The 10,893-nt window shown below is 44.7% G+C and overlaps 2 protein-coding genes across 2 annotated transcripts; one reads left to right on the forward strand and one right to left on the reverse strand.

The window, feature by feature from the left end:
* Nucleotides 1-4,861: 4,861 nt before the first annotated feature.
* Nucleotides 4,862-6,882, forward strand: AYL99_04734 (hypothetical protein; the record flags this gene model as incomplete). Its single annotated transcript, XM_018836246.1, has 4 exons — nucleotides 4,862-4,871; nucleotides 4,997-5,145; nucleotides 5,255-6,453; nucleotides 6,555-6,882. 4 exons carry the CDS (start codon nucleotides 4,862-4,864, stop codon nucleotides 6,880-6,882), a joined length of 1,686 nt encoding a protein of 561 aa, XP_018695896.1.
* Nucleotides 6,883-7,099: 217 nt separating this feature from the next.
* AYL99_04735 (hypothetical protein) lies at nucleotides 7,100-8,305 on the reverse strand (the record flags this gene model as incomplete). Its single annotated transcript, XM_018836247.1, has 1 exon — nucleotides 7,100-8,305. One exon carries the CDS (start codon nucleotides 8,303-8,305, stop codon nucleotides 7,100-7,102), a length of 1,206 nt encoding a protein of 401 aa, XP_018695897.1.
* Nucleotides 8,306-10,893: the final 2,588 nt, after the last annotated feature.

Below are 10,893 nucleotides of genomic sequence, written 5' to 3' on the forward strand. Positions count from 1 at the left end.
CCTATATAACGAGAGACTAAACTAAGAGAAAGAAGAAAGGAAGGAAGGAAGGAAAGAGTACGACGCTATACTTTTATATAACGACTATTCTTATTAAGGCTCTAGTATACTAAGCCGCTCTTCCTATATAACTAATTAAAGATATACGCTTATCCCGTATCTCGTCCGGGATAATATCGGCCCGTTACGGTTCGTCCGTACTTAGCGTAGTGTTAATCGGTATGGGATATATCGTCAAGTCAGGTCAGATCTGGCCAGATCTAGTTAGATCTAGTCTATCTGTGCTCACGGCCGTGACAGATTTACTGCGCTTAAAATTCGAAGGGCTGAAAGGAACTTTATAGTTCTGAAAGTCAAAGCTCTCGATATTTTATTCTTAATATTCCCTTAACTGACTTTTTAACTAATCAAATATGCCTAACCCTAAGCCTATCTACTGTATGCCGGTGAATTCTAGTAGAAATATATATAAAATCAAGGCTACGGGGGTATTCTTGTACGAATTCTATCCGAATATTTATTAGGAACGGCCTATACGAATAGGTAGAAAATTGTTATGAACCGCTTTACAACACGTGAGGTGTCCTTGAGCAAATCTAAGGGTTTACCTGGTAAGATAGTAGTAGGACCTATCGAAGCCTAAGCCTGAAACCAAGTGTATAAGTCGTGGCCTTATACGTAAAGCGTAATAATCAGTAATAACTCGATCATAGCTAACTAAGGTTGACTACGCTTCCTCTCTAAAGCGTCCTTACCTAGCTATATACCCTAGGCTAGTCTCCTATCTAGGTAAGTCTAGGCGTTATATTATCATTATGCCACGGCCCCTAAACAGGGTAAACTAGTCAAGGACCGTACGCGCCCGAACGGGGCGGATAAGTAGCGGTGTGCCTTCGTACACTCCTCGAAGCCTCTTTAAGACTTCGAGTCTCTATATATAGGGACTATAGCTATCTACTCTTAGTTTATTCCTTCTATCGACCTATCTATTAGTCTCCTAAGGCTTTTCTTATAATTCTCGAAGCCTTTAGGGATAAGGTCTAACGGAAGGAATAATAGCTCCCTCTATACGTAGTTAATAGTTAGAAGTCGCTAAGTCTAGCGATATTATACTCGTAGCGGATACGTCTAGTAACGAGGATAACTCTTAGCGACGGAGTCTACTACTAAAGTAGGAGAGACATTCGAGGAGCGCTATACGCGTATCCGAGACTAAGTAATAGCGTAGCGGAAGTAAGAGAACCGCGAGAGAGAGCTCGAAGTAATAGAGCTCGAACTTATAGGCTGAATATCTCGAAACTCCGTCCTTATCGAAGGTATCGCGTACTCTTCCTATAAGCGAAACGTATCGAATAATATCTCTAGATACTATTTAACGAGGTTAAAAATAGCGGAGTCCTCTACGTTCTATAATAAGAATATTAAAGAGTTATAAATATTTAAGATAGAGTAGTTAATTCGGAATAAGACTAATAGGCTCTTTATATCCTTAGAGTAAGTAGAACGTATTAAAAAGGTAACTATCTACCTTAAGAATACGATCGTTCTCTCTTAGGTTAGATAGAAGGAGAAGTTTAAGTCTTAGGAAGAATTTATTATCTTTTATAAGGGATTATCCTTAACCCTACGAATTATATATCGAACGTACTCTACTCGTTAGCGTTTAAGAGATAAGAAGATATCTAGAGAGCTAGAGTATTTCTAGACGAGATAGAAGTACTTAAAAGAGATATTTAGGAACTCTCCTAAGAATAGAGAGATATATAGTTTTTTCTTAATCGTTTACGGTCCGAGATCCGTACGGAGATTATATATAAGAATAAGAAGATCTATAGTTAAGAATAAGTTCTAGCGATAGTCTAATAATAAGAAGAGCTTATCCGTTAAAGAGTAAGATAAGAGAGATGTTATGAACCGCTTTACGACACGTGAGGTGTCCTTGAGCAAATCCAAGGGTTAACCTAGTAAGATAGTAGTGGGACTAGTTAAAGCCTAGGATAGAAACTAAGTGTACAAGTCGTGGCCTTATACGTAAAGCGTTATAATTAGTAACAACTCGATTATAGCTAACTGAGGTTGACTACGTCTCTTCCTATGAAGAGTCCTATCCTGACTATATACTTTAGGCTGCTTCTCTACTTAGGTAACTCTAGGCGTTATAGTGTTATAAGTATATCAAGTATATCGGTCCTATTACACCTATCGCCCTAACTTCCTTATTCTAACTATTTCCTCTTTTAGCCCGTCACGTGAAAGAGGTCAGCCCTGCTAACGGAGCTACTTGTTCGTGGCCCCCCTTGAGCCAGTCCCGCCTGACCTGCCCTTCCCGCCTGGGTCCTGCGACCGTATGAAGGTCGGTTCGTAACAAGAGAGTAGAACGCTCTTATATAGAGCGTAGACTCTCTAGATTAACTATATATATAAAGTATACGAGTAAAAGTTAAATTATAGATAAGAAGCTACGCGACGAGAAAAAGGAGACTAAAGAGGAGATAATCTCTACTATAATCTATTATTAATATAATAAACTAGACTATAAAGTATACTAGTATTAACGATATTAGTATAATAATAAGCGTCGGAATCGAGATATAGACGCGATATAGTAGAAGAGTACGCTAAAAAAAATAGAAAACGGTACTTTTAACGCCTTAATAGTACTAGAAGCCCTAGAAAATAAGATATATAAGTCGCGAACTCTCTATATCGTAATTGTCATAAATAGAGCGGAAGAGTATATAACTCGTAGGGGAGAAGTATCCCTATGCGCTACCGTAGCTCAGGGGGAGGAACGGAGAGAAAAGGTACCCTTCCCGCACTCGGGAAGCTTCCCTCCCTTAAGCTTTAAGTCTTGTTATTACTGTACGTAAAGTATACCTATTACTACGGAATCTATTTATCGCTGAGTACTGTCTATCTTTAATAAGGCATCCTTAACATATTGCCACTAGGTTCCAAACCTCGCCACTCTTTATCTATATAAGGACACTCCTTCTCCCTTAGATAGTTACTAATCTATAAGTTCGAAGTTAGCTATCTACCTCCCTATAAGGTCCTCCCACCTTAAATCAACACTATATGTAAATAAGCCGCGTAAAAGAGTGTAATAAACTAAAGATAGAAGAGATATCCTAAAGAGTGATCCTCTAGTTCTTACGGGCGAATACTTTAACTATAGTAAAAGAGGATATAAGGCTAAGTAGTATAGATTAAAGTATCGTAGATAAGATATAAGCGTACCGAACGCGATGAAACCCTAGAATATAGCGTAAAGAGTGCCGCTATTATACTAGGTCTACTAGATACTAATCCCGACTAAGAGCTAAAGTACTATAGAGCTCTTACTTTAAATATAAACATTTAGATAGAAGTGAGATCGCGCGAGATATACGTTCTACTCGATAATAGAGCGTAGGCGAACTTTATCTTATAGCTTCTTATTATAGAGCTAGAGGTAAAGGTATACACTTATTAAGGTCTATATACGAACTATTTTAGGATAACCTATTAGCACCTACGAAAACTATCGCTTCTTAATATATAAGATAGATACGCGAGGTACGTAAGTCGTACGCGTATACGTATATCGCTATAGATATCGCCGAGTATAATACTATTCTCAGATTCCCCTAGCTTAAGAAGGTGAATCCTAATATAGACCTAGAGTATTAGTACGTGAGATTTCCGGCCTAGGAACGTACGGCCTGCGAAAGATAGGAGCGTCCGTCCAACATGTGCCAGCTGCCATTGTCTCAATGTCAAATGCGAATATATTTCAATAGATGCAGCTCAAACGCCCGCCATGGCTATGAAGCATCGGATCCAGCTCCTGCATGGAAGATTGAAGCAGCACGGGGAGATTCTCGGTGTCAGGAAGAGGTCCACAGCCCCTTGGGGATCGCCCAAAAAGACTAAGAATCCTGTCATTTCATGACAGATCTTGGACCTCTTAGCTTATATGCTTGTCATTCATGACACTCGGCCATCTCCGGGATCCTCCAGAACATGAGGCACTCGCGATAGTCCGGAGGCTAAGGTCAACAGGTAACCTCACAGACACGCCCGCGGCCCTAGGTGACCGTACAGAAATTGCAGTCAGACCTTCCACCATCGACACCGCCCGCGCGATGCAGCCGCCCACCGGATCGCAATTCGAATTCGAGCGCATCAACAACTTTGATCGCTAGCGAGATTGGCGAGCGCCAGGAGCGCAGGCAACACCAGGTAGAGAGGCAGGAACAGCGCTATCAAGAGGCACTCGATCGGCGGGCGCAGGAGGCGTTTATGCACACCTTTCGATTTACGCCTAGTGGTGTCCAGAACGTCGTTCAGGCACCACAGAGACATCGACCACCTTCGATTGCTATAGAAAATACTAGGGAGGAAGAGGTGGAAGATGTGCCAGAGACCCCTCCGCCATCGACCTTGACTAGGCCAACACGCCTAGTGCCTCAGACGCCTCAGACGCCAGAACGGCCACGGCCGCGCCGCAGTCCTTCGCCTGAGGACTCCCCTGAACTAGTTTGCGAGCGACTACCTCCATCGACGGCGCCTCCGGGCATTAGCAGTGGCAGTGGCAGGCTTGAACGTGTGCGCAAACGGACTACTAGGCTAGTCGAGGCAAGGCAACAAGGCTTCCTGCCTAGCTCGCAGGGTGGCTGAGGTGGGCACCAAGGTTGGCTATCCGGGGGGGGGGGGGGGGGGGGCGCTGAGGTCAGGCGGCGGCGAGGTTAAGGAAGGAATGAATACACAAAGAACTAGGTTTTCAGACAGGAGAATTGATCCCCATATAAATTAGGTGGGGTTAACTTTTGCCGAGTAACTACCGAAGTTGCTGTCCCGAGTTATTCACCCAAAAATAATGGTGCCTGGTAAGGCTCGGTCTTTGAGTTTGGGCCATTCCTTTTCAAGCATGTGCTGCAGATCCACTCTCCACTGGCATGGACTTGAGCGTATGTTCTTAATGCGAGTGCATCCCTAACACGACCTACTTCAGGGACCGCAGCATGGACACATTTCTCCAACGCTACTGAATCTCGGTCTTTGAATTCTGCAGATGCCACTCGATTCACTATCCCCGGCGATCCAAAAGCAGAGGACGCGTTCCAATGTCCGGCAATCCAAGTATGGTTGCTTTACATGCCGGTGAGAGCTTCCAATATGTCAATTGGGCTTAGGGCTTCCTCTTATGATCCTAAGCAGAGCCCGTCGGATCAAGTGTGACGAGTCCAAGCCACACTGCTTACGCTGCCAGCGAAGCAAACGCCCCTGTGAAGGATACCCGGACGGAGCGCCCCGTGGCCAAGAACAGACCGAGACGAACGTTGCGCTTCCTACCCGATCTGGAAGTGTTGATTACGTTAATTTCAGCAAGCTTTCACATCTAGGATCGAACCCGGAGCTTGATCGTCTACATCTTCTGGCCTGTGCCGTATTCTCACAAGGACTGCCTGGTGCACGGACCGAGGCGGAGAGTGCGTTTTGGACCCACCTGGTGCCCCAGCTCGCCTTGTCTATCCCCAGTGTCAGAGAGGCGGCTGCCGCATTCGGAGCATCCTATGAGCACCAGATGCTGCAAAGTAATTGTGGCGCTGCCAAACTCAAGGCATTGAAACAAGTCACGGTGGCAATGGGCAAAATTCGACAAGATGTCTTTCTGCTCCCACACGGGCCTCTGCCGGTTCTCGTGGCATGTATCTTGCTGGCCTGCGCTGAAACAATCCAATATTGTTATAATGATGCCCTGCTTCATCTGCGGGGAGCATTCTCGATCATGAGCTCCCGCGAGTGGCTTGACGCAAGATCTTCAACAGGCAAAGCTCTACTCGAGGATGACCTCTCGTGTTTATTTGGCAAATTAGACCTGCAAGTCATCACATATGCACTGGGGAACACTCCAGAACTCCAAGTCCCTGTGGCTACTCCTGGTGTGGATGCAGACAATACCGTGTTCACACCGCAAAGGGCAGACCGTGAGCTCTTCCGGACGTTGCACTCTTGCTACAGTTTCGCCACAAGGGCCGCCCACTACAAATACCTTCCCCGTGCAGCCTCCCGGGAGTTGCTGGTGCTGGAGCAGAACCGTCATATCGCCGAACTAACCAGATGGCTCTCAAGTTATCAACAATACTTAAAGGCGAGCCATGACATCTCGGCAGGCAACGATCTGCACGGGCTCTTGCTTCAGGCACATTGCCTAAGTGCGCACATATATATGGCGAATATCCTTGAGCCATTTGAGATGGGATACGATAAGTATGCGTTGCAGTTTCAGCAACTTGTCGAGTGTGTTGAACAAGCTATGAGCGCCAATCCCGTTGAGGGCGAAATGCCCACCTTCAATGCCGAGATGGGAGTCATCCAACCTCTCTTCTTCACGGCTGTCAAATACCGTGACTCTACGTGGCGATGGAAAGCCATCTCGCTGATCCGGAAATGTGGGAGGGAAGGGCCGTAAGTCTACCTTGATTCTGCTAGTGATACTTGTCTTATTCGACCCAGCTATTTTGCTGAAATCTGCATCAAGGTCTACACAAGCTGACGGTGTCGTGCAGATGGTCTGGGCATGTCGAATCTGCAGCCGCCGAGATCGTGGTTCGAGCGGAAGAGACGGCCGCAACCAATGCAGCAAACGCAACTTCGTGGGGGACGTCGTCGGCTGCATCGAGAAGCGTGTTCCTTTCGCAGGATATCCCCGAGGAGGCACGAGTGGCAGGGCATTCTCTGCTCGACATCCTCGAGGACTCTTCCGGCGCAAATTGGGCAGAGATTGAGATGTCCAGATGCCGTGACATGCATGCGATGCTACTTGATGAAGAGCCACAGCCTCATGTCAATAAACACTGGTTCCTGTGGAGGGAGATGTGCCGGTTTCGATCGTGACAACAATTCGCAGTGCTAGAGTCCTGTAGCTCTCGAGTCGTACGACTATGGGTCTGTTATAGGACTAGCTAGGACTGAAGTCTCCAAGACTTGGAATGGTACTAGGAATTGGAGTCGGACTGAGACTACATAGGACCAGTAGATCTAACCTTTGGGGGTTCCATCTAGGGCAAGCTCTTTTCTAAACCAACTAATGTGATAATGAGTAAAAGCTCGTTCACTTCTTCAAGAGAGTCTTCTCAAACCAATCATAGATGACTTGATTGCAAAACCTAGCCGCGCCCAGATGGCAGTGCTGTTCTGCAGCATCGTCTCTCGTGAAGACCACATGCGTGGCTTTCTCACCCAGCCCGTCCGCAACCATTTCGGCCTGGCCTTTGGCAAAGTGATCTTCGACGGCATCGCACACCAGGACGGGACACTGGATCTTGTCCACCACATTGGAAATGGTAAAGCGTCGGAGCTTCTCGAGAAGCTCGACGGGCGACTTGACGTTGAAAGCCCACCTGCAGTGCGAAAGCGCCCAGCGCAGGGTCGTCGGAACATGGGGATCCTGCATCATGGCTTGGATCGATGAGACACCGGCCGAGTCCGCGGCAGCAAGTCTCTGCTTCACCACCGCAGTAGCGACGGGGAAGATCGGTGTCCGCGTCATATCGTACATTCCGTCGACACAGAATAGGGCGGCAAGCCGGTGCTCGAAAGCGGCAGCGCGAGCTCCGAGAAGACCACACAAGGAATATCCAAGCAGGGCGACCTTGGCCATGTCGACACAGGACAAGGTTTCGAGGTAGTCCATCACAGGGCTGACGACCTGTTCCCACTCCAAGATAAATCCGAGGCCCTGTGATCGGCGGGTGAACACCTGACCGGGCCCTTCGAAGCAGACCACATTGTAGCCTCTCTGTAACGCGGCAATGCCGTGGACGTGGTACATCTCTTCCATGGACCCGTCAAGGCCGCTGCACATTATTATCGTCGGACGCTTCTTCCCGGGGTCTGAGCTAGCTGGAAATACGATAATGGGAATCTCGAAGCCTGCTAGAGATACCAGCATTTTCCGCTCGCCGGGGATCGGTAAGAGCGACATGGCCCGATCAAAGCATTCCGTCTGCTTCTCCCATACATTGAGAATCCGAGGATCGTCCCAGTTGTCGTGGATGTAGAGATCGGCCAGGCGGAAGTAGGTCGAGGCACGGAAGAGGGCGTCGCGGATCGAAACCGCATTGCTCATCTGTTGCACCTGCGCAACGATCCGTTCGGCACGGTCGCGAAATGCTGTGTAGAATGACTCAAAGTCTCCCGGTTTGATTTGGTCAGCCGTAGCGAGGACTTCCCCTATATCGGCACCGCCATAGCTCGCCAGGCCCAGGGCACGGAGAATCTGGTAGTGGAACGTTGGATCGCTACTAAGTTGGACCATGATCTTTCCTTTGTACTTTTGCTTATCCTAGATCACAGATTAGAGGAATGTGCGTCCTTCTTCTGCCCTGTGGCCTGACGGATAGCTGCAGGCTGTCCAAGAGTCTGAGAAATGGGTAGAAGGGCAATACTAGATACACTATATGGCATAGATATATTTATACGTAACCAGATATAGAAGTCACGCCACTTGAATTTGGAAAATGGCGCATCATCCCATTTGGGTTTGTCGTAACAAGTTGGAGGGAAAGGCTACCGTTCGAATCTGGGAGTTAGGCTCGGACGATCTGTCTATGACACACTGATTAACTTTTCGGGACCCGCAGGCGAGGTGGAGTGGACTCCACAATCCTCAGGGCGACGGATTCTCTACTATACTAGAAAAACCCAAACACCGAGAAGGATCGACTCAGAGATTTAGAGCGTCCCTATCAGTAATGACCCAAACATTGCACGGTGAAATGTTTAAAAGGGCTAATTAGAAAGGGCGAAAAAGCCCACTCCGACCGCGGAATATTTAAAACTTTAACGGTAGAATATTTAGTCTTCCTAGAGGATATTAAGGATAATAATTATATTTTCGTACTCGTCTCGGCGAGCTCTCTTAGATATTACTTAGTTTATTACCGTACGATTGATATTAGGAGAGTTCTGATTTTAATAGGGTACTATTATCTTAGGGACCGAGGTTGAATTTTTCTTCGCTTAAAGCTTAATATACTCTATCGTAGTAGTGTAGTATACTCTACCGTAGTATGGCCTTCACTAACTAATCTTAAAAGAACTATAGTACTAGTACTAGCTATCGATATTAGATACTATATACTAGGACTAATATTTACTCCGACAAAGAAGATATTTTACGCGTTAGTATTACGACTATAGAGTATATATCTTCTAGATCAGTCGGAACGGTAATCTTATTCGCTAACTAAGTTCCGTATATTATACGGGACTTATAAGATATCCTAATTAGTTATTATAGTAGGTATAGCTTAATAGTAGCGATCGCTATAACTTTAGTCGTCCGTTAAGCTAGTGCCTTTAGTTATCCGTTAAGCGAGTACCTTTAGTCGTCCGTTAAGCGAGAGTCTTTAATCGTTCCTTAGGTGAGACTTTAGTCGTCTCTTAAGTGAGACCTTAGTCGTCCGTTAAGTAAGAGCCTTTAATTGTCTCTTAAGTGAGGCTTTAGTTATCCGTTAAGCGAGTACCTTTAGTCGTCTCTTAAGTGAGGCTTTAGTCGTTCATTAAGCGAGAGCCTTTAATCGTTCCTTAGGTAAGACTTTAGTTATCTCTTAAGTGAGATCTTAGTCGTCTATTAAGCGAGAGCCTTTAATCGTTCCTTAGGTAAGACTTTAGTCGTCTCTCAAGTGAGACCTTAGTTATCCGTTAAGCGAGAGCCTTTAATCGTTCCTTAGGTAAGACTTTAGTCGTCTCTTAAGTGAGACCTTAGTCGTTCGTTAAGCGAGAGCCTTTAATCGTTCCTTAGGTGAGACTTTAGTCGTCCGTTAAGCGAGTACCTTTAGTCGTCTCTTAAGTGAGGCTTTAGTCGTCCGTTAAGCGAGAGTCTTTAATTATTCCTTAGGTAAGACTTTAGCTATCCGTTACGTAAGAGCCTTTAATCGTTCCTTAGATAAAACTTTAGTCGTCTCTTAAGTGAGAATTTAAGTTACGTTATTACTTAGTACGAGCTCTTAATATCTTATTATTCTCTTAGATATCTACCTCTACGTAATAGTAATAGTTATTATCTTTATAATATTCTATTAATATCTCGATCGCCCGCTATATAACTATAAAATTTTTCCGTACTATAAAACTCTTCCTCTTATACTCTCGCTCCGATACTTTCTTCCTTCTTTATCTATTTTCTCTCTCTACTAGTCTTATCTTTAATTTAGTTTTATTTTCTTATCTCAATCCGCTAGGCTATCTTCCGTACTCGTACGGGATACGGACTACGAGACGACGCGTTTATTAAGGTAAGATATACTCTCTAGTCTTCTTATACTTAAGTTACTTAATATTAACGATTATATAGAGACTTAAGTGTTCTTATCGACTAGACCTTCTCCCGAACCGGTACGATATATAAATTAAGTTTAATCTACGGCGTTAGTTACGGTTAGATATATCTTATAATCTTCTTATACTAGAGCTACTTAATATTAACGATTATATAGAGACTCGAGTATTCTCACCGACTAGACCTTCTCCTATACTAGTATAATATATAAATTAAGTCTAATCTATCGCGTTAGTTACGGTTAGATATATCTTACGATCTTCTTATACTAGAGTTACTTAATACTAATAATCGTAGCTCTTAGACTAGATCTTAAGAGATAAAGATAACTTCTCGTTATACTACTCCTCTAGAGAGTTCCTCGTTATCTACTATTATTATTATATCTTTAGATAATAATACTCTTATCTTAACTATAGTCCGTCCGCTAGTTATTAACGGCTATATCTTTATATTAGTCTAAGAGTTTATTAACTATCTTCGCGCTCTTCTATCTCTAAATTATCTTATAGTTCTTAACTAGTTCTAGACGGTTATTATCGATATTATTAATTAAATAGATA

The sequence above is a fragment of the Fonsecaea erecta genome (genome assembly GCF_001651985.1).
Source record: "Fonsecaea erecta strain CBS 125763 chromosome Unknown Scaff3, whole genome shotgun sequence".
Taxonomy (NCBI): Eukaryota; Fungi; Ascomycota; class Eurotiomycetes; order Chaetothyriales; family Herpotrichiellaceae; genus Fonsecaea; species Fonsecaea erecta.